Below are 21,980 nucleotides of genomic sequence, written 5' to 3'. Positions count from 1 at the left end.
CTTTGTTGCCTGTGCTTTTTTGTGTCTATTCAGGAAATCATTGCCAAATCGAGTGTCATGAAGCTTTCTCCCTTTGATTTCTTCTAAGAGTCTTATGGTTTCATGTCTTACATTTAGGTCTTTGATCCTTTTATTTTGAGTTGATTTTGGTACATGGTGTGAGATGAAAGGCCACCTTTGAAGTTGGACTGTTAACAGAGGGAAGAGGCTGGGTCACTTGCCAAAGGGACTGGCTTCCACCGCCTTCTCTCCTTGACTTCCCCTCCCCACCTCACATTGTCTCTCGCAGGTTCACAAGTTTCTAAACAGAAACCGGGATCATCTTGACCCTGCTGTGGTGGAGATGCTTGCCCAGAGCCAGCTCCAGGTGCCCCTGCTGGCCGTCCTATACCCCCCGACCCTGTTCTGTCCTCCTCGCCCAGACAGTCTTGCCCAAGGGGCTGGCCTTCAAGATCCTGGCACCTTGAACCTTTGGCTGGCCCATCCCAGTGCCCCAGGGAGTGGGGATGGGGGGCAGGCTGGGCTATCGACAGGCCCGGCAAGCCGGCGCAGTCCCTGTCTCACCCCGCAGCTGGTGAGCCGCCTGTTCCAGGAAGCAGAGCCTGATGAGTTCGGAGGAGGACCGGGCAAACCCACGCTGGCCGCTCGCTTCCAGAAGTCCCTGGGGGACCTCCTAGCCCAGCTGGGCAGGTGAGAATAGTGCCCCCATACCTGACCCCCCGGGAGTTTGAATAGGGGGCCAGTCTGTGCTCACGTGACTCCCCTTTCCACCCACGAGGAGCCATGTCTACTTCATCCAGTGCCTCAACCCCAATCCAGGAAAGGTGAGCCCTCCCAGCACCTGGCTGCAGAGCCCTCCAGTCCCTGCCCTGCCCTCTCAGCACCCCCGCCCCTCCTGTGCCCTGCCCTGTGCTCCCCATGGCTGTGAGCCCCTCGACTCCATGTCCTTGGCTCTGCCATGCTGCCTGGCCACAGCTTCCAGGCCTCTTCGACGTGGATCATGTGGCAGAACAACTGCGCCAGGCGGGCATCCTGGAGGCAGTGTGTACCCGCAGCGCCAACTTCCCCATTCGCCTGCCCTTCCAGGCCTTCCTGGACAGGTAGGGCCCAGGATGGGGGGAAGCAGGCACCTCAGGGCCAGGACTCACTAGGCAGGCCCCCCTGGAGTGGCTGCCGGACCTGGGGCTCCTTCTGGGGAAGACGGACCCACTTTCCCAGGGACCCTTCTTCCATTCTCTCTCTCCTTCTCTCCCTCCATCTGTGTCTCCTTCCACTATTCATCAGTCACCCCCACGCCTCTGCATGCCTCTGTGCATTCAGGTATCTCTCCTCCTCTTAGCAAAACTCTCCTGGGTTTCTGGCACATAGTAGGTGCTTTCCATAATCATTGTTGAATGACTTACAGACTGAATGGACCCAAGGGGCTCGGGGATCAAATGAGTGTGGGGAGAGGTGCTCGTGTGCTTGTTCTGACTTGAGTTATCTATCCCTGGGCAGGTTCCGGGCCCTGGGGACCGAGGAGCAGGGCGAGCTCTCTGACCGGGAAAGGTGTGGCATCATCCTGAACCAGGTGCTAGCGGCTGAGTCACCCCTCTGTCACCTGGGAGCCACCCAGGTGGGTGGTGTGTGTGTGCAGAGAGGCAGGGAGCGCTGGCAAGTAGGAGGAGCATTCTGGGATCCTCTCAGAATCTGGTGGTCCTTCCAGGTGGTGGGGAGACAGAGTGGGCTGGTTGTCCCGGGCACCCCAGGAGAACGGGTTGCCTGGAAGGAGGCTGAGGCCTCGGGAGAAGGGCAGGGTGGTCCCCGCCTGCACACCTGGCCTGCCTCCAGCCCACACCTCTGCCCCCAGGTACTGCTGCGGGAGCCAGGCTGGCAGCAGCTGGAGCAGTGCCGGGCCCAGCAGCGCGCCCAGGCCCTGCTGACCCTGCACCGAGGCCTCCGCATCTGCATCTCCCACCAGCGCCTCCGCCTCCTGCCACGGAAGCAGGCTCATGTGCGTGGGCTCCAGGCCAGGTGTGCGAGGGGCACTGAGACTGTAGGCCTTCTCAACGTGGCGGGGCAGGCTCTGGGAGACATAGGGCCTCGACGCAAGTCTGTCTGCCAGCATCCCATCGGCACTGGACTCTTCTTGCCGACACCCCTGCCCATACCTCTGCTGTCTCTTCTTGAATGCCCCCAGCCACGAGGAGCTCATTACCTGCTGAGGCTACTCAAACCTGCTGTCTTGACTCCTTGACTAGTGGTTTGCATTTTTTTGGTCTGCATTGGGTCTTCATTGCTGCATGTGGGTTTTCTTTAGTTGCAATCAGCAGGCGCTGCTCTTCGTTGTGTTGCAATGGCTTCTCGTGGCCGCGGCTTCTCTTGTTGCGGAGTGCGGGCTAGAGTACAAACGCAGGCTTCAGTAGTTGTGGCTCATGGGCTCAGCTGCTCAATGGTATGTGGGATCTTCCTGGACCAGGGATTGATCCCATATCCCTCACACTGGTAGGCAGATTCTTAACCACTGGACCACCAGGGAAGTCCAACTGTCCTTTCTTTTAGTCCATTATCCACCCTGCAGCAAGAATACTTTCATTTTTTTTTTTTTTTTGGCTGTAATGGGTCTTGATTGAAGCATGCAGAATCGTTGGTTGTGGCATGTGGAATCTATTAATAGCTCCCTGACCAGGGGTCACACCCAGGTCTCCTGCATCGCAGGCAGATTCTTTACTGTCTGAGCCACCAGGGAAGTCCCTCCAAATCGTTTCATCACCAGCAAGAACTCTGTACCTGTTCAACAATCGTACCCCGCGGCCCCTTCCCTCCAGCCCCTGGTAACTCCCAGTATACCTTCTGTTTCTGTGAATTTGCCTGTTCTAGACATGTCATCTAAGTTGACTCATACAGTATCTCCCTTTACAACTGGGTTATTGCACTAAACATATTTTCAGGGTTTGTCCCTTTTATAACATGTGTCAGAGCATCATATATTTTTTTACACCTGGAAATTGTTCCGTTGTGTAAGTGGACCACAGCCGTTCATCCATGTATCTGTTGAGTGTGCATGTGGGTTGTTTCTGCCTTTGGGCTTATTGCAAATAAGGCTGCTATAAACATGAGCATGGAAGGTACAGTTCAAATCTCTGCTTTCAGTTCTTTTGGGTCTTTACTTTGGAGTGGAATTCCAAGTTATCTGGTAATTCTGTCTTTACCTTTTCGAGGAACTGCCAGATTGTTCTCCTTAGTGGCTGCACCATTTTGCCTTCTTACCAGCAGTGTGTGCACCTTCCAGTTTCATTACATCCTTGCCAAGACTTGTTACAACCTAGAGGATGTGAGTCGGAGACGATTGAGCGACTTCGCTTTCTCTTTTCTCTTTTCATGCATTGGAGAAAGAAATGGCAAGCCACTCCAGTGTTCTTGCCTGGAGAACCCCAGGAACGGGGGAGCCTGCTGGGCTGCTGTCTATGGGGTTGCACAGAGTTGGACACGACTGAAGCCACTTAGCAGCAGCAGCAGCAGCAGCAGTGGATGTGAAGTGGCATTTCCTTGTGGTTTTGATTTGCATTTCTCTAACGACTAGTGGTGCTGAGTGTCTTTTCATGTTCTCCTGGGCCATCTGTGTGTCTCTCTGGAGAAAGAACTACTCAAGTCCTCTGCTTGATTTTTAATTGGCTGGTTTGTTTCTTATTGAGTTGTAGGCATTCTTTATATATTATGGATACTGAACTCTTATTAAATATTTGATTCACAAGCAGTCAGTCTCCTCTCTCTTTTTTATATATTTATTCTTTTTAGTCTCCTCTCTTGATAGTGTACTTTGATGTAAAAAAAAGCTGTAGATTTATTTTTTATTGAAGTATATTGGTTTACAATGTTGCAGGTATATAGCAAAGTAATTCCGTTACAAATATATACATGCAAATATATCTCTCTATATATTCTTTTACAGATTCTTTTCCACAATAGGTAATTATAAGATAGTGAATATTATTCTATTATATATTCTATATAGATATATACGTATGTATACATTTGTAACTGAATTACTTTGCTATATACCAGCAACGTTGTAAACCAATATATTTCAATAAAAAATAAGATCCTTGTTGTTTATCTATTTCATACCTAGTAGTGTATATAGTGGAGAAGGCAATGGCACCCCACTCCAGTACTCTTGCCTGGAAAATCCCATGGATGGAGGAGCCTGGTGGGCTGCAGTCCATGGGGTTGCAAAGAGTCGGACATGACTGAGTGACTTCTTTTACTTTTCACTTTCATGCATTGGAGAAGGAAATGGCAACCCACTCCAATGTTCTTGCCTGGAGAATCCCAGGGATGGCGGAGCCTGGTGGGCTGCCATCTCTGGGTCGCACAGGGTCGGACACGACTGAAGCGACTTAGCAGCAGCAGTGTATATAGATTAATTTTTAAATATTTATGATGCTCAGGGCTGCTCCCTTGAGAAGTCTGGTCTTTCTTATATCTGGAAAATTCTCAAAGATATTGTCTCTTCAGGAATCTATTAGACTTCCCGAGGTGTAATTTTTTTCATTTTTAGGAGTTCTTCTTGGGGGGAGGGGAAAAAAGTTCTGCTTCTTAAATAGTAATGTGCCAGACTCTATTCCAAACACACCTCTTAATTCATTTCATCTTCTTGTGGAGCAGACAATCCAATAATTCTCCTCTTAGAGGTGATGAAAATAAAACACAAAGAGGTCAAGTAGGGAATTCTCCGGTGGTCCAGTGGTTAGGACTCAGCACTTCACTGTCAAGGGTGTGGGTTCAATCCCTGGTTGGGGACCTAAGATCCTACAAGCCACGAGCATATTCAAAAAAAACCCCAAAACCCAGAGAGGTAAAGACCTTATCCAAGACTGCTGTGACGAAACAGTAGAGGAACGCGCCCGGGTGGCCGGCTCCAGAGCCTCAGGCCTCAGCCCCCTGTGCACAGCAGCCTCTGGGTTCACTTGTTCTTCTGTCCTGTCCTTTCCCTGTTGCTTGTTAGGCAGCTGGGCGCTTCACTGGGGTCTGGTTTTACACTCAGGTCTTGACTTGGAGGATCTGGGTGTTGGGTGTGAATGCGGACTCCTCACTATTCCCCTTCCCGGCCTCCAGGAAGCGTTACCTCCGGCGGCGGGCAGCTCTGGGGCAGCTGAACACCATCGTGCTGGCGGCCCGGCCCCTGCTCTGGAGACGGAGGAGACCACAGGTGAAGCCCATGGGTGGGGTGCTGCCTGGGGTGTGCTCAGAGGAGAACCCAACCCAGCCTTTGCCGGTCAAGCTGGCCGAACGAAGACAGTGACCACCGTCCATGCCCAGCCACACAAGGGGCGAGGCCTCAGGGACCACTACTGGCGGAGTGTCCCATCCCCACTGCCTGGCCGGGGCAGCCTGGGGCCTCTGGGAGCTCATCGCCTTCCTTCAGGCCAGGGCCTGACTCTCTCTGCAAGCTGGGGTGCCTCCATCCCCTCCAGGGGCCCCTTGGGCTGCTCCCTGTCTTGCCCGATGACTCCGACGTGAGGGCCATAAAGCAGCTCGAAGGTCAATGCCTACATGCTGCCCTCTCTCCTGCCCCTCCCTGCCTGGACTTTGTCCCCCAGGGACCATTTCTTCCCTTCCTGCTGCCCTCTTCCCGGTCCTGGCAGACAGGCAGCAACACCCACAGCGCTTCAGCTGGTGAGGGCTCTGGAGGGCGAGGGGCAGACGCCAGCCCCCTGGGGTCCATCCACACCTGTTCCGCTGGTGCCCAGGCCTCCTGGGAGGAGGAGGGGTCAGCTGAACTGCCCAGCAAGCAGGGAACATCGAGGGAGCTCAGGGTGACGCTTCACGGGGACACCATCTCCTCCCGCATCTCCCCCAACAGCTTGGGCGTCAGCGCAGCTGGCACAGCATCGGGGCCTTCGAGACGGTGCCAAGCATGGTAGGTGGCCTGGAAGCTGGAGAGTGTCTGCTGGGTCGTGAGCCTGCTGAACCTGGCCTGGCTTGAGGGGGAGCGTGGGGTCCCAGGGGTGCCAAGATGGGTCCTGTCCTCAGGCCCATCCATTGTGCCCCCCCAAGAAGAGGCCTGGGTGCCCTCGGTTTCCCTCTGAGGGCTCAAGGGGCCCCATTGGAGTGCCTATGACTAGAATTCTTGGTCTCTGGAGGGGAAGCTTATAGCCCCGGGGGTGAGGAGGGCCCCTGGGTCCCTGTGCCCCTCCCTGAGTTTCTGGTCAATTGCTCCCATTCACCAGGAGCTGGGGCGCTTGGAGATCCCGGCTGAGCTCGCCGCCATGCTGAAGACAGCGGAAGGTGAGTCGTGATGGGTCTCATTCTTCCACAACCCCCTCCTCTCCCGGTAGCCACTCCCTCTGATGCTCTCTCTGGGTGCCCCCAGCTCACTGCCCGGCTCCCTCTGCACTGGAGCCAGGGGTTGATGCTGGGAGGTGGAGGCGACACCAGAGCCAGTCGCCTTACCTGGGCATTTCTGGGCTGCCTCCCATGTCATCCCAGACTGTCAGCACACCCGGGTCCAGAGCATCACCGAGGCCATGCCCCCGGAAGTTCCCGCCCGGCCCAGCCTGACCCTCCCACCTGACATCAACCAGTTCCCCTTCTCCAGCTTCATCTCCATCGGCTTTCAGGTGGGCTTCCAGGCCTCAGCTCTGCTGGCTGCTGCCCAAATTTCCCCAGACACGAGCCCCCAAACACAGGCAAAAGCTGTGTTTGTCCTTCTTTCTCCAACCCTCTCCTCCATCTCCTGTTGTGGGGATTGTGGATGCAACTGCGTTGCTCGGAAAATCCGTTGAACCCACATCTCAGTCTATTGTTACTTATCAGTGATGCCACACCTTTGTTACACCTGCGGCATTGCCCTGCCATTGAACGCTGAAGTTGTGCCTTTAAAGCGTGTTTAATGACAAAGCAGAGTGTCCAGGCAACAGAGTTGGAAACAAAAGCAAGATTCAAAAGTGCCCATTGAGCACAGTCCCGATGTTCCAGGCAACAGCTGGGCGGGTGGGGAGATGACGTGTGTACCTTCACACAGGAAGTAAGACTAGGAAGAAAGAGGTGAAAATGTTAACTCTGGTTATACCTCGCAGTGGCATATTGATGGTGGTTTTTATTCTTCATCCTTTTCCCTGTTTTCTGAGTTTTCCATGTGCACGGGCTTTAGTTTTCTAATCAGAAAGAGTAATTTAGGTGTATGGTTTTCAATATTTATTTTTGTTTTGGCTGTGCTGTGTCTTTGGCGCTGAGAGAGCTTTCCCGGGTTGCGGCGAGCAGGCTTCTCATTGTGGTGGCTTTTCTCGTTACGAAACAGAGGCTCTAGGGTGCAGGCTTCAGCAGTTGGGGTGAGTGGGCTCAGGAGTTGTGACGCATGGGGTTAGTGGCCCCGTGGCACGTGGGATCTTCCTGGACCAAGGAACAAACCAGTGCCCCCTACATTGGCAAGTGGCTTCTTAACCACTGGACCACCAGGGAAGCCCAATCATGGTGTATTTTTAAGGCGCTTTTCCTCTCCAGCCCATCTTCCTCTCGTAGGTTCCTTTAGGGCTCCCCCGGCCCTGTGTCTGGCAGGTCAGCACGGATCAGCCTCTGCTCAGGCACGTGGCACCCCCCCTTCCTTGCAGGAGCCCTCCTTGCCCCACCCTGGACAGCTGCTGACCAAGCCCCTCACCCACCTGGACAGTGAGAACCCTCAGCATGCCCTGGATATCAACAAGGTGGTGAGTGACCCAGAGGGGAGGGGACAGGGTGGGCCTGTGCCGGGGTGCTGGCGGGCACAGGGAGCCCTGCATGACCTGCCTCCTCTGGCTTGGTGTCCGCAGATGCTGTGGCTGCTGGGGGACGGGTCGCTGGCGCCCTGGCAGGAGCAGACCATGGGCCAGTACCTGGTGCGGCAGGGGCAGCGCCGACCGGGGCTGCGCGACGAGCTCTTCAGCCAGCTGGTGGCCCAGCTCTGGCGCAACCCCGACGAGCAGCAGAGCCAGCGCGGCTGGGCCCTCATGGCCGTCCTGCTCAGTGCCTTCCCTCCGATGCACACCCTGCAGAAGCCACTGCTCAAGTAGGGGGCTCAGTGGGTGGGGGGCCCCGCGGACGGGGTCAGCAGGCCACCCCAGGCTCACAGCGGCCCTGTGCTGTGCCCGCAGGTTTGTCTCTGACCAGGCCCCCAGGGGCATGGCAGCGCTGTGCCAACACAAGCTGCTGGGAGCCCTGGAGCAGACGCAGCTGGACCCTGGGTCTGCCCGTGCCCACCCACCCACCCAGCTCGAGTGGACAGCCGGATGGAGGCGGGGCCGCATGGCGCTGGACGTGTCCACCTTCAGCGGTGAGGCGCGCGTCCCGCTCAGGGCTCCCACGGCAGAGTCTGCCCGGCACCCTCGCCCTCCCCTGACCCCCTTCCCACCTCAGCCCTCCCAATGTGATCTTGACCTCCCTGTCATCCTGCTGGTGGGACCCCAATGGGACAGCACCCCTTTCCCCGTCAGGGTGGACCCTGCTGTCCCTCACTCTCACCGCTGCCCCTCCTCCTTGCAGAGGAGTGCTACTCGGCCGAGGTGGAGTCCTGGACCACGGGGGAGCAGCTCGCCGGGTGGATTCTACAGAGCAGGTCTGGGGGCCAGGGATGGGGGAGTCTGGCCGACACTGACCGTTGTCCCACCCTCCTCCGGAGTCCTCCTCACTCTCCCAGCCTGCTGTCCCACTGAGCACCTTCTGCGGCTGCTCCTGCAGCCCAAGGGGTGGGGGCGAGGTGTGCGGGTCGGCGGGCAGGGGCTAGACAGCAGATTCCAGATGGGGAGCGAGTAGGGAGTATTCCTGCTAGATTTGGCCCAGATTCTGATCAAATTGGTAAATAAATACAGGAGAAAAATACATAAAAACAAACAAAAACAAATACATCAGAGCCAACACAGAGGGAGGGGGCCTTTTTTGCGGAAAAAGAACGGAAACCGGGTCCTCTCACCCCCCTCTGCAAGCGCCTCCCCCCGCCGCACCCCCAGGTTCTTGCCGCTTCTGGACGGTCACCTGCCTGGCTGACCGCCCTGTCCTCCCTGCCCCTGTCTCGCCCAGAGGCCTGGACCCGCCCCCGCGCGGCTGGTCTGTATCGCTGCACTGCAGGGACTCCTGGAGGGACTTGGCCGGCTGCGACCTCGTGCTGGACTTGATCGGCCAGACCGAGGACCCGGGGGACCCGGCCAGGCCCCACAGCTACCCCATCGCCCCCCGTGGCCTGTAGGTGCCACCCCAGCACCCCTGGCCTGCTCCTGTCCCTATCCTGTCGTAGGCGACCCCACCGCCACCCTGTCATACCCTGGGGTTCCCTGGTGCTGCCGCAGGTCCAGGCCCCAAGCCTCCTCCCATCCCGCAGGGATGACCCCGACACCCCTCCGCCCCCACCGCCCCTCTCCACAGCAGCTTCTACACCTTGCCTCAGCCTGGGCACCCCACCTCCTTAGCTGGGCCTCCATGGCTGGAGGTGGCCCCGTGAACCCCTCAGCTGGGCCCACTGTCTCCTGCAGAGCCGAGAACATCCCCCTGGCCCCCAGCATCCAGGCCCCCTCATTGCCCCCAGGCCCACCTCCGGGTCCAGCCCCAACACTGCCCAGCAGGGGGCGCACAGGTAAGGTGGGGGTGGGCACACTCAGGTGGGCAGGGCAATGAGAATGGGTTTGCAGGAAGCCCCCGCCCCCAGCAGGTGACGCCAGCCCTCCGTAGGTGAGTCCCGGACCTCAGGGAGCCTGGATGGCTTCCTGGACCACCTCTTCGAGCCCGTCCTATCCCCCGGCCTCAGCGTGAGTGTCCTGCGCCCCAGCCCAGCCCAGTCCCTCCCGTTCCGGGGTCTCTGCTGCCCCTCCCAGCCCTCCTAGGACTCTAGCTCTGACCTTTTGACCTATGACCTTTGCCTTCACAGGATCTGGAGCAAGGCAGGGCTCTGACTGGCCGCATGAAGGGAGGAGGTGCCATGGGGCCCATGCAGCAAGGCAGCTACCCCATGGGTGAGTGCGGGGCTGAGCCCATCTGGGGTCTTCCTGCCCACGGACGGGGTGAGGCGTGGCCCGGGCTTCCCACGCAGCTGCCGTCAGAGCTCCAGCCCGCACCTCGGTGGCCCGTGCTCATCTCCTCGCCTGGGGCTGGAGGGAGGCTGTCCAGGTGGGCACTGACGCGGGAGGACCCTGTCCCTACAGTGTACCCAGGGATGGTGCAGATGCCCAGCTACCAGCCAGCCATGATGCCAGCACCCATGCCCATGATGCCAGCCATGGGGCCAGTCCCAGGTAAGACTGGACTGTGGCTGCCCGGTCCCTTCTTTGGGGGGTGGGGGTGTGGTGGACCGGGCCTGGAGGAGGGAAGGTCCCACCTGGAGGACACAGTGGGCAGGGGCTAGGAGCTCGGCCATGGCGCTAACCCGCCCTGACTGCCTGCCTGCCCGCCACACCCCAGCCATGGTGGTACCACCACAGCCACAGCCCGTGCTTCCCAGCGTGGACGCGAGGCAGCTGGCGGCCCAGCAGCAGGACTTCATCAACCAGCAGGCGCGGATCCTGGTGAGGACGGGCAGGGCCCATGGATTGCCTCGTAGGTACCAGCCTGCAGGGAGAAACAAGGCTGGCTCTCATCTGGCGCATCACGCCCTGTCCATCAGGCCCAGCAGATGACCACCCAGGCCATGACCTTGTCCCTGGAGCAGCAGGCAAAGCAACTGAGGCAGAGTCAGCCCCTGGCCCTGGCCCCAGCCCCAGCCACAGCTCCAGCCGCAGCTCCAGCCCCAGCCGCGGCCCCGGCCCCAGCCCCTAGAGCAGCTTCCCCGACCTCACCTCCTCCGGCCATCACCCACAAGCCCAAGAAGACACCCACCCGCCAGAAGGAGCCAGAGAGTGGCCTGGAGTTGGTAGGTGCCCGCCTGACGGTGAGGAGCCAAGGCTGGGGAGATGGCAGGGCCTGGGATGGGCAGCTGGCTTCAAGGCTGCAGACGTGGGAGACAGGGGGTTGGGGATGGGGCCGCAGGGCGATGCAGAAAAGATGCTGCCCGGCCTCAGCCCCGCAGGTCCGAGTGGGTGGGCTGTGCGAGCGGCAACTTGGCCAGCAAGGCTGCTCCTTCTGTTCCCTTTCCTGCCAGCAGGAGGCCCCGCAGGATGCTGAAGACAGGCACCCACGGCCCAGGAGCTTCCAACAGAAACGAGACTATTTCCAGAAGTTGGGTGAGCGCCCTTGGGGAGGCAATCAGACACAGAGACTCAGACACCGCCCCAGACTGGCCAGGGGATGGGGGGTTGCCCTCTGGTCCGGGTGGCCCGTCCAGGAGCCCAGTGTGCTTAGTCGCTCAGTCGTGTGCAACTCTTTGCGACCCCATGGACTGTAGCCTGCCAGGCTCCTCTGTCCATGGGGATTCTCCAGGCAAGGATACTGGAGTGGGTTGCCATGCCCTGCTCCAGGGGATCTTTCCGACCCAGAGATTGAACCCAGGTCTCCTGCATTGCAGGCAGGATTCTCTACCATCTGAGCCACCAGGGAAGCTCAGAGGGGCGGGCCAAGTGGAAGGTAATAGACAGGACTAACTGGGGGGGCATTTACAGGGCAGCAGCCGAGCAAGGTGAAGACCACGAAGCCTCCAGCCAAGGTGGAGATCCCCCAGGCAGAGGCGGTGCAGGACAAGGAGCCAGAAGAGAAGGAAGAGAGAGCAGGTGGTGAGGAGGCGGGGGGGGCAGGCTGGGCCTCTGGGGTTCTGCCCCAGGGTCTCATGTCTTTTCTCTCTTCCTGGGCAGGGCCCTCACCTCCGCCTCCCCCGGTGCTGAAGAAGCTGCCACTGTCGCGAGGTGCAGCCAGAGCTGCCCAGGAGGCTGAGGCTGAGCCGGCCACGGAGCTGGGGCCTGGCAGGGGGCACAGGCCAGCCGGGGGCAAAGCCGTGGTGCGTAGCTCGGACCCTGAGACCTGCCGGGCAGAGCCCAGCAGGGAGATCCGCAACATCATTCGCATGTACCAGAGCCGCCCCGGCCCTGTGCCTGTGCCCGTGCAGCCGGCGAGGTGCCAGGGGAAGGGGGAGGGGAGGGAGGAGGGGAGAGGAAAGAGGGGAGGGGGAGGAGGGGCTAACCGCTCCCCAGAGAGTCACCCTGTGAACTCATGACCTCTTCCTTCTTTCAGGAAGCCCCCCCAAAGTTTTCTAAAGAAAAACAACCCTAAGGATGAGGCTCTGGCTAAGCTGGGGATCGATGGTGCCTCCTCGCCCCCTCAGGTGAGGTGCCCTCTGGTCCAGAGCATGGCTGCTCCATTCTGGAATCCTCCTGAGGCTCCCCGGGGTGAACTTGGCCCTGAGTCACAGCCTCTGTGTGTTCCCTGCCTCCCCAGACGCTGTCCCCCAGCCCAGGGAAGGCCCCACCACCACCCGTGGCCCCTCGACCCAGGGCCCGACCACGGCTGATGCCCTCCAGCTCCATCAAGGAGAAGCAGGGGCCCCTTCAAGAGCTGTTTGGCCAGAACCCACCCACTGCCCAGAAACTGCCCCCTCCGCCAGCACCTCCACTGCCTCCGCCCTGGGAGCCAGCGAGCCCTCCAGCTGAGCCACGCAGTAGGAACCCCACATTCCTGCGTGGTGGGCTTTGGGGGGGCACGGTGGGCTTCGGGGGGGCGCGGTGTGTGGGGGGGGATTTCCAAAGACCTCTCCGAGCTCACAGCGCCGAGGTTAGCGGCTCGGGCTTCTGGACTTTGGAGCCGTGGGCGAGAAGCCCCAGCTTCCGCGTTCCCGCGGGGGGCAGGGCCGGGGCACCCCCGGGGCCTGTCTGGCACAGACGGACTGTCACACACAGGGCGTTGGCCCCGGCAGGAATTTAGTGGCCCTGCTGATGTGGTCAGGGAGGCCCCACGCACGTCTGGGACAGCTGGAGGCGGGAGTTGGGATGGCGAGTGGGAGGGAGGCGGCAGAGGTGAAGCTGGCCGGGCGTGCGGGGCTCTGGGGAGGAGGGTCTTCTCTGCCTGTGTCCCCATCACCCCATGCCCCCAGGCAGGTCCGCACCCAATGCTCTTCGGCCCCTCCATCTGCCAGGCTTGGTGGAGCCCATGGGGGACGAGGGGGTCTCCACCCAGCTGCTCGTGCCCTCCGGGAGCGTGTGCTTCTCCTACACCAGCGCCCCCTGGAGGCTGTTCCTGCGCAAGGAGGTGGGCACCAGGGTGGGCTTCAACCCAGCCGCTCTGGGTGGGGGGCGGGGCACAGGCTGTGGAGGAGCCAGCCTGGGACCCCAGCGTTGGCTCCCTACTGCCCACCTCCTGGCCTGGTTTCGTCTGAGCCCAGGAGGCGAGGTGGGGTGGGAGCCAGGCTGGCGGGGGACCACGCCGGCCACTCTCGGTCTCCCGTGCCCCCATCCAGGTGTTCTACCCCCGGGAGAACTTCGGCCACCCCTACTGCCTCAGGCTCCTCTGTGAGCAGGTGAGCACCCCGCCCCACAGGGGTATGTGCAGACAGACCACGCTCCCCACCCCTGGCCAGGTTACCACCGTGGGGCGCTGGCGTGCTTCAAGCCCTGCCTTCCTTTATTTATTCCTCACAACATCCTTCCGAATGAGGACCGTTTTTGACTTCTGTGTGTTAGTCTCTCAGTCCTGTCCAATTCTTTGTAACTCCATGGCCCGCCAGGCTCCGCTGTCCATGGGATTCTCCAAGGCAAGAACACTGGAGTGGGTTGCCATGCCCTCCTCCGGGGGATCTTCCCGACCCAGAAATCGAACCCGGGTCTCCTGCATTGCAGGCAGATTCTTTACTGTTTGAGCCACCAGGGAAACCCCTTTTTGACTCATAATGAGGATTCAAAATGAAGCGTATGCAGCACCCAGCACAGGCCAGGCACAAGCAGGTGCTTGCCGGCGCCTGCCTGCTGCCTGTGGATGCTCCCAGAGGCTCGGGTTTGCTCCCCCAAGTTCTACAGCACCCCTCCTCCCCCAGGTCTGTTCTTTCAGGGATGCTTAGCTGAAGGAGGAATAGCAGCTTGACTAGTGCAGGCAGCTGGGGGGGGCAGGTGGGAGCTTTGGGTGGACACGGCCCTGAGCTTGGAAGCCCCTGCATCCCTCAGTGTCGCGTCCACGGGGCTCTGCAGCTTTTCCTCCGGGCATGGCTGCATCTGGGGTGCGCTGAGGCCTCAGGACCGGGTGGTGACTGCCTGGCTTGCCTCCCAGATCCTGAGGGACACCTTTGCTGAGTCCTGCATCCGTATCTCCCAGGACGAGAGGCGCAAGATGAAACACTTGCTGGGTAGGGTCCAGGGACTGCAGGAGGCTCAGAGAGCTGGGTGACGGGGGTTGGGCCTGTCCAGAGGGAGGGAGTAAACTCTGGGGTCCCCGCTGTGAAGGAGCCTGGTTACAGGCTGGGGCTCTTCCTGCCGCAGGAGACCTGGAGGTGGGCCTGGACTCACTAGACACGGCTGAGGACGGTGTCAAGAAGCGCATCGTGGTGGCCGCCAGGGACAACTGGGCCAATTACTTCTCCCGCATCTTCCCTGTCTCGGTCAGTGAGGCTGGGGATGGCAGCGGGCTGGGTGCCAGCTGGATCCCTCGGGAGCAGGATGAGAGCTGGGGCCGGCTGGGTGGACGGTGGCCTAGAGCTGGGAGCCGGGCTGTGACCCAGCCGCCTTCCGAGCAGGGCGAGAGCGGCAGCGACGTGCAGCTGCTGGCTGTGTCCCACCGGGGGCTGAGACTGCTCAAGATGACCCAGGGCCCCAGCCTGCACCCCGACCAGCTGAAGACTCTCTGCTCATACAGGTGAGCGGAGGCCAGGGCTGGGGCTGGGGGCGGGGGTGGGCTGGTGAGACGGCCCCCCGGCTCATGCCCTCACCCTGGGCGCAGCTTTGCTGAGGTGCTGGGCGTGGAGTGCCCGGCTGGCTCCACCCTGGAGCTGTCGCTGAGGAGTGAACAGCTGGTGCTGCACACGGCTCGGGCGGGAGCCATCAAGGCCATGGTCGAGCTCTTCCTGAGCGAGCTCAAGAAGGCAAGTGTGGGCTGGCTGGGGGCCTCCACCACTGCTGCCTGCTGCCCAGTCTGCCTTGGCTGGTCTCGGGGCTGTCAGCCATGCTCCTTCGAGCTGCCTGGAGTCGGGGACGCTGGGTGGAGGGTGAGGCCAGCAAGGGAGCAGGGGGGACAGGTAGGAAGGGGTCACAGCAGGCTGGCCCCTCACCCGCCTGCCCACCTGCAGGACTCTGGCTATGTCATCGCCCTGCGAAGCTACATCACCGATGACCACAGCCTCCTCAGCTTCCAACGTGGGGACCTCATCAAGCTGCTGCCGGTGGCCACCCTGGAGCCAGGTATCTGCGGGGCAAGCAGGGTGGCAGGCAGATGAGGCGGCGCCTCCAGTGGGCACGGTGCTGGGTGGCGCGTGGGTGAGGCTCTGTGCTTGGGCGTCTCTAGGCTGGCAGTTCGGCTCCGCAGGCGGCCGCTCCGGACTCTTCCCTGCTGACGTCGTGCAGCCGGCAGCTGCTCCGGACTCGTTCTTCTCGACTGAGCAGAGGAGCAGCCAGGGGCACAAGGGTCAGCTGCAGCGCAGAGAGGGGGATAGGGCATCGGAGGTGAGGAAGACGGGAGAGGCCGAGGCAAGGCCTCAGTAGGAGCCAAGGAAAGGGCTCCGTGGCCCCGGGCCGCCAAGGACCATCCCCCTGCCTGGCGGGCAGCGCTTGGCCTGGTGCCGCCCCTCCGCCCGCTCCTGGTTTCTTGCCCTGCCGCTCCGCAGCAAGACTGAGCTCCCCGTGGGCCAGGGCGGGGCTGTCCGCCCCTCATGCGGCCCTCGTGGCACCTAGCACGGTGGCGCCTGAAAGTGCTCCATAAACGGCTCTCGCCCTTCCTGCCTCCTGGTGGCGTGCTCGCTGCAGCTGCTTTGCCTGGCCCTCTTGGGGTGGGCGGGGCTGGGGGCTGGGGCAGAGCCGCGGGACAGGCCAGTGGACCCTTAGGTGGCACCAGGTCTCCTGTGTTTCCAAGTTCCCCACCCACCCCTGGAGCCAGGCGCGCAGTGACAACTCGGCCACCAGCCTGTCCCCCTCCGTGGCCTACGTGGCCCTGCCCACGGACTCTGACTACACCATGCAGGAGTTTGCCCTGCGCTACTTCCGGAAACCCCAGACCCTGTGAGTGCCCTTCCTGCCCCCACCCCGCGCCAGCCCACCCTCAGTCCCCCTGAAGTGGGCCTCCCTGCTTGAAGCCCCCGAGCCAGGGCTCTCTGTACCCTCTAGACCCGGCCTGGGATTGGGGAGTGGGAGGGCTGAGCAAGCAGGGGTGTATTCCCCCATCCCCCCTCAGGCCGGCCCAGACCAGTGGAGATGCTGAGAAGGCCACAGCCAGCCTGGTACAGTACAGCAAGGTAAAGGGGACGGTGGGGGGGAGCCAAGCCCGCAGACCTGCCCGCTGGCCCTGCCCCGCCGGCCCCAGACCTACAGCCCAGCCTCTTTGGCTGCAGGCTCCCATCCAGAAATCGCTCATCAGCTTCAGTGACGAGGACACGAACAGGCAAGCTGTGGAGAGCTTCCAGGGTGAGTGGCCACAGCCTCTTGGGTCCCTGTGCCTGCGACCTAGGAGTTCAGTCGCCTTCTTGAGTTTGCCTTCTCAGGGAGGCGCACTGGTGGCTCCTGTGCCACATGGCCCTCCCCGCTTCTACTCATGCTCAAGGGGTTGTGGCTTGTATGGGGTCTGCGCTGGAAGGCAGTGGTGGGTCCAGCTCACTATGCGCTCTGCGTAGCCCTGGGGCCCACAGCATCCCTGAACCTTGTCTCACTGGTAAGGCTGGGACTGCCACCCCGCTTGGCTCCCATGCATCTTGACAGCAAGGCACGAGATGGCCCCACGTAGCGATGGCACCAGCCACGGCTCACCATGCATCTTGTCCTGCCCACAGCTCTGATGCAGTTTATGGGGGACCAGTCCAAGCCGCGGGGCAAGAACGAGCTGGATCTCCTCTACGGGCTGCTGAAGGTGAGCACGGGCTGAACGTGCCGGAAGCTGCAGGGGAGACAGTGAGCCCTGGGGGCCCCTCTCGATCTTCCTGCTGGGCCTCCAGGGCATCCCCTTTACATGTTCAAATCATCCAATAATGTTCATTGAGCAGCTGTTACATGCTGGGCCCAGGACAACTGGGCCAAGTTGGTCAAGCCCCCACAGAGCTTACAACCTAGTTACAGAAGAGACGGTTGGTAAACCATCATGCAACATGCCCGGGGCCAAGAGTGCCTTGGAGAGAGAGAGAGAGCAGGGGCGGGGCTGCTGTGGTGCAGCAGGCTTGGTGACAAGGTGATCCTGGAGCAAAGGCCTGAAGGAGGCCAGGGAGTGAGGCCTGCGTGCCTCAGGGCAATGCGTGTGAGTGGGTGGGGGGGGGGGGGGTTGGGGGGGGAGGGGAAGGAGACTGGCGCCAGAGAGTGAGGGGGAGTGGAGTGAGAACCGGGAAGGGCGGTGGGTCCAGAGTGTGGAGGCCTTGCCCTCCACTGTCAGGACGTCTGAGTTTTCAAGATTGGGGAAAGCACTGGAGAGTTTGAAAGACAGACGTGTCTTACAATTCATGGGTTTGCTCTGGCTATTGTCTGTGATTCTGGGAGTTTAAGGGCAAGGGAAGGGTTACTGCCATGATTCTAGGTTAGACATGGTGCTGGCTCAGGCCCAGAGGCAGCAGGAAGGCTTTGCTATAAAATGCATGTGGGGTGTGAGAGAGCGGCCAAGGATGACACCAAGGCTTTGGTGAGGGCACTGGCTGGTCTCCCACAAGGATGCCTGAGTGAGGGAGCAGGGCTGGCCTGTGGCGGAATCTGTTGAAGTCTGAAGTCCCAGTCTTCAAGTGGAGGGTCTGGGCTTCAGGGGAGATGTCTGGGCTGGAGGCAGGCCCAGGGTGTCATGAGTGCAGACAGAGGCCCAAGGGCACTGCAGCCTCTAGAGGTCCCGGTGGTGAGGGGAGTCAGCTGAGATGACTGGGACAGAGGGACCAGAGAAAGAGGACAGGACCCAGGTCGGCCTGGAAGCGGGTGAAGTTGGTGACTTGGTGAATGGCCAGCGGTACAGATGCTGTTGAGCCGAGTGAGACCAAGCCTGAGAGAGGACTGTCGCTGTCACCCCAACCTGGCCCCTGCCCGTGGCCATTAGCAGGATCTCTCTGACCTCAGATTCCATGCCATCCCAGCCCCACCGCCTTGCCCCTCCTGTCCCACAGCTCTGCCAGGAGAAGGAGGATCTCAGGGACGAGGTTTACTGCCAGGCCATCAAGCAGGTCACAGGACACCCCCGGCCGTGAGTGGGGGATGGGGGTGGGGGGGGGCAGGGGTGGGCCTCTCAGGAAAAGCACAGCACCGCGGCCTGGCCAGCCTGAGGCCCAGGCTCTCTGCCCTGCAGGAAACTCTGCGCGAGAGGCTGGCGCTTCCTCAGCCTCCTCACGGGCTGCTTCCCCCCGTCGAACACGCTGATGCCCTACGTGACCAAGTTTCTGCAGGACTGGGGTCCTCACCAAGGTGCTGGCAGGGAGGGGCTTCTGGGCTGGGGTCTTGGCTGCTCAGGGAGGGGCAGGGAGATGCTCACAGCCCGGCCTGGCTCCTCTCTGCAGAGCTGGCCCAGAGCAGCCAAGAGCACCTCCAGAGCACAGTCAAGTATGGGGGTCGCCGGCGGCTGCCCTCCCCAGGCGAGATGCAGGCCTTCCTGGTACTGGGGGTGCGGGCCGGGCAGTTTTCCAGGATTCCCAGTGGGTGGCAGGAGCTGGGGCCTCTTTCACGGGTGGACTGACCCTGCGCTTGTCCTGGCAGAAAGGACAAGTAGTCCACCTGGTCCTAATTCATTTGCCTGGGGGTGTGGATTACAAGACCAATATCCGCACTTTCACGGTGAGTGCAGGGCCACAGCAGGGGGCGGGGAGACACGGGAAGCCGTGGGTCTCAGTTCTGGGAACCCCCCCACCCCCGAAGTCCTGTTCCTTCCCCAGCACCCCCATCATGGCTCTGTCCACATGTCTAGGTGGCAGCAGAGGTGCTGGAGGAGTTGTGCAGGCAGATGGGCATCACGGACCCCCAGGAAGTGCAGGAGTTTGCCCTCTTCCTCATCAAAGGGGATGGTGAGCCACCTGGCCTGGGGAGGAATTCAGGGTGGATTCCACTGCTGTGGCCTTGAGGGAGGCAGCTCCCATGCTTGGGGCTGGCCGGGCCATGGGCGGGGCTTGGGTGGGCCGTGGGCGGGGCTGGCCCTGGTAAGCCTGTTCAGGTTGGGAACCTGGACTCTCGGTGCAGGTGAGCTGGTGCGGCCCCTGTGGCCCCAGGAGTACCTCAACAGCGTGCTGGGGGGTCCGGACGTGAGCCTGCACAGCCGGCGGCTCGGCTGGGAGACCCGGCTGCACTTTGACAATCCCACCTACATCAGCACCCACTACAGCCAGGTCTGCCTTGCACAGTAGTACCAGCCTCAGCTGCCTGGGCAGGGGCCCTCCAAGAATCCCTGCCCTCAAAGAAGGGAGGGTGCCAGCAGTGGGCTTGAGGCTCAGGAGCAACCCCCTTGCTGCCCCCGTCCCGCTCAGGTGCTGCGGGACTACCTGCAGGGGAAGCTGGGGCTCAGCCCCCAGGAAGACACCCGGCTGGCCAGATTGGCTGCCTTGCAGCAGCTCAGCAGGAACAAGGAGGAGCCCCTCTCAGAGTGAGCGTGAACGCAGCCCCCATGTCTCCTGTCACCCCCTTACCCCCTCCTCCACAGTCAAGGCCACTGGTGCCCTTCATGACCCTAACCCAGCGGGCTGTGTACACCTGTCCCCCATCCTACGCCACACTCCTCCAGGGCAGGGCCCACACCTCATCCATGTGTCTGGATCCCTGGTCTCACCCACGGTAGCCACTGGTTCATTGATTTAGCACTGGCTGTTTGCCCAGCCTCGCCTGACCAGGCTGTGTCCTAGGCAAGACCTCCTGGCTTACTTGCCGAGGAAGCAGCAGTGGCAGCAGCAATGGCAGATGAACGTGGCCACCGTGAAGAGCCTGATGGGCCGGGAACTGAGGCAGCTACGAGGATACAGCTCCCAGGAAGCGCAGATCAGCTTCATCAGTGGGTCTGGGGCAGGGGGCGGCCAGGGAGGGGGAAGGGGGCACCCAGGAAGGAGGGGCCAAGGGTAGAGGGGCTAAGCAGCTTCTCCACCAGCCCTGCTCTCCGTCTGCAGAGGCCGTGAGCGAGCTGCCCCTCTTCGGGTACACGGTCTACCCGGTGCTGCGAGTGAGCAATCCGGCCCTGCCCAGCCCCGGCCTCCTGGGGCTGAACCGCCAGCACCTCGTCCTCATGGACCCCAGCTCCCAGGTGGGCCGGGCTCCTGCCCCCGTGCCGGCCTGGGCACCCTCGGGGCACTGGGCTCCCCCCGACACTGACCCCGCCCCCCAGGAACTGTGCTGCTCCATCGCCCTGAGGGACCTGCAGCGGCTCCACCTGCTGAGCCCACTCGAGGCAGAGGGCTCCCCTGGCCTGGAGCTCAACTACGGCTCAGCCGACAACCCCCAGACCATCTGGTTTGAGCTTCCACAGGTGGGTGGCCTCCGCGTGCCCTGAGAAGGTGGTAAGTGCCTCACCCAGGCCCGGTGTGCCCGGCCGCCTTGGCCCAGGCTGCTGCCCAGGGCTCTGGCATGGCGGGGCTGGGGGACAACAGCGGGGGGCTGGCGGGGGAGCCCTGCCCTCATGTGCCACACCTGCACAGGCCCAGGAGCTGAAGCACACCATCACCTTCCTGCTGGACGGCAACCCTCCTTCCAGTTAGGGGCCGTGCTGCACCCAAGGCGGGGGCAGAGATGGAGACGGGACCCCTCCCCGGCCCATGTCTCACCTCGACAATCTCCTCTGGGTGTGGTGAGGCTAGTCTGGTTTGGACTTCAGCACCTGGCTGTCCTGGAATCCACTGCAGCATGGCCCAGAGTGGGGCTGCTACAGGGACTTCAACTGGGGAAGTTCTGTGAGCCTCGCTCTGGGGTGGGCCTGTGGTGGGGACTGCAGGAACTCAGCTTGGGTGTCTGGGGGGTCACCCAGCCTGGGAGAGATGTCCACCTGGGCCCTGGCCCCACATCAGCACGTGCCCAGACCTGGGAGGAGCGGCTGCTGAGGAAATAAAACTCCTGAGAGAACAGGGCTGCGCGCGTGCGTGTCCAACCGGACACTTTATTCTCCTGTAAATGCTGATGTCCCGCCCGGCCTTCCTGACCAGGAGCTGAGCAGGGGCAGGGCGGGCTGCTGCCTCTCTTGGCATGAGCTCTGCCTCTGGGCTGGGCTGCAGGCGGCATCGTGAGGGGAGAGGGTGGTGGGGGTGGACCAAGGGCAGCAGGGGCTCCTCCTGAATCAGCTCCATGGCCTTGGCCTGCTGGGCCTCCCCCTGAGTTTAAAGTGTTTTAAGACGTGGAGGGACCGTTTTCTTTCTGCTCCTCTGGCAGCCACCACACCATATGCCCCTTTCTCACCTGGGGATCTGGCCCAGAAAACCCAACTGCGAGGGCCAGGAAGGCAGGCAGGCAAGGAGAAAGAGGGCCTCAGGCTTTGCGAGCAAAAAGAAAGGTGGGCTGACCGCACTTTGGGAGGTGTCTGGGCCCATTTCCAAAGTGAGGTGTGGCTGGAAGCGGGGAGAGCCTGGGAGCAGGCCGCCCACCCTCCCTGGTCCTGAGTGAGGCCGGGGTGGGCCACGCTGGAGTCTGGGGGGCAGGCAGGAATGTGGGCCCCATCGGGCCCCATCGGTCATCTCTGCAGGCCACACAGGCCGTGCCAGTCGGCTTCACTCTCGCACCGGGCTCGGGCGTGGAACAACTGCTTGATGACGTCCTGTGCCTCTTCCCTCACTAGATTTGGAGGGGAGGAGGCGTGAGGGCCAGGCCCCTCCTGGCAGAGCCCCCACAAGTCCCTCCCGGCCGGTGCCGCTCACACTCACCGCTTCTTCCCGGACAGAGGTTCTGGGTCAGTGAGTGTGAGAGGTGGCGGGCGAAGGCTTTAAACAGTTCCTGGAGAGAGAGGGTGGGGAGGAGCCAGGAGCACCCATGCCAGGATCCAGGGCACGGCAGACCCTGGAGGGGGCC

General features: G+C 61.3%; 2 protein-coding genes across 3 annotated transcripts in view; one reads left to right on the top strand and one right to left on the bottom strand.

Moving 5' to 3' along the window:
- Nucleotides 1–20,683, top strand: part of MYO15B (myosin XVB) — a 30,110-nt gene extending 9,427 nt beyond the window's left edge. The window contains 48 exon segments of the mRNA XM_068977521.1: nt 290–367; nt 572–690; nt 779–824; nt 976–1,100; nt 1,498–1,615; nt 1,850–2,013; nt 5,098–5,191; nt 5,846–5,902; nt 6,213–6,270; nt 6,472–6,602; nt 7,593–7,688; nt 7,791–8,026; nt 8,112–8,290; nt 8,500–8,572; nt 9,034–9,195; nt 9,483–9,583; nt 9,679–9,755; nt 9,875–9,959; nt 10,149–10,262; nt 10,405–10,508; nt 10,607–10,870; nt 11,081–11,162; nt 11,538–11,985; nt 12,103–12,193; nt 12,307–12,526; nt 13,001–13,113; nt 13,322–13,381; nt 14,125–14,200; nt 14,334–14,452; nt 14,588–14,706; nt 14,791–14,932; nt 15,137–15,248; nt 15,352–15,509; nt 15,916–16,061; nt 16,234–16,294; nt 16,391–16,463; nt 16,826–16,902; nt 18,125–18,201; nt 18,304–18,419; nt 18,512–18,606; nt 18,708–18,785; nt 18,916–19,012; nt 19,185–19,330; nt 19,469–19,584; nt 19,841–19,986; nt 20,099–20,232; nt 20,314–20,454; nt 20,624–20,683. Of these exon segments, the coding sequence (XP_068833622.1) occupies nt 290–367; nt 572–690; nt 779–824; nt 976–1,100; nt 1,498–1,615; nt 1,850–2,013; nt 5,098–5,191; nt 5,846–5,902; nt 6,213–6,270; nt 6,472–6,602; nt 7,593–7,688; nt 7,791–8,026; nt 8,112–8,290; nt 8,500–8,572; nt 9,034–9,195; nt 9,483–9,583; nt 9,679–9,755; nt 9,875–9,959; nt 10,149–10,262; nt 10,405–10,508; nt 10,607–10,870; nt 11,081–11,162; nt 11,538–11,985; nt 12,103–12,193; nt 12,307–12,526; nt 13,001–13,113; nt 13,322–13,381; nt 14,125–14,200; nt 14,334–14,452; nt 14,588–14,706; nt 14,791–14,932; nt 15,137–15,248; nt 15,352–15,509; nt 15,916–16,061; nt 16,234–16,294; nt 16,391–16,463; nt 16,826–16,902; nt 18,125–18,201; nt 18,304–18,419; nt 18,512–18,606; nt 18,708–18,785; nt 18,916–19,012; nt 19,185–19,330; nt 19,469–19,584; nt 19,841–19,986; nt 20,099–20,232; nt 20,314–20,454; nt 20,624–20,683 (5,784 nt within the window).
- Nucleotides 20,684–21,216: 533 nt separating this feature from the next.
- RECQL5 (RecQ like helicase 5) overlaps nt 21,217–21,980 on the bottom strand; it is a 28,840-nt gene continuing 28,076 nt past the window's right edge. For both annotated transcript variants that reach the window (XM_068977661.1, XM_068977662.1), the window contains 2 exons: nt 21,836–21,905; nt 21,217–21,746 (listed from right to left, as the gene is read on the bottom strand). In XM_068977661.1, the coding sequence (XP_068833762.1) occupies nt 21,646–21,746; nt 21,836–21,905 (171 nt within the window). In that variant the 3' untranslated portion in view covers nt 21,217–21,645. The remainder of the gene's footprint in view (nt 21,747–21,835; nt 21,906–21,980) is intronic.

Source organism: Capricornis sumatraensis, chromosome 8, assembly GCF_032405125.1.
Source record: "Capricornis sumatraensis isolate serow.1 chromosome 8, serow.2, whole genome shotgun sequence".
NCBI lineage: Eukaryota > Metazoa > Chordata > Mammalia > Artiodactyla > Bovidae > Capricornis > Capricornis sumatraensis.
The sequence above is the reverse complement of the archived record's forward strand: the minus strand, read 5'-3'. Positions and strand labels throughout refer to the sequence as shown.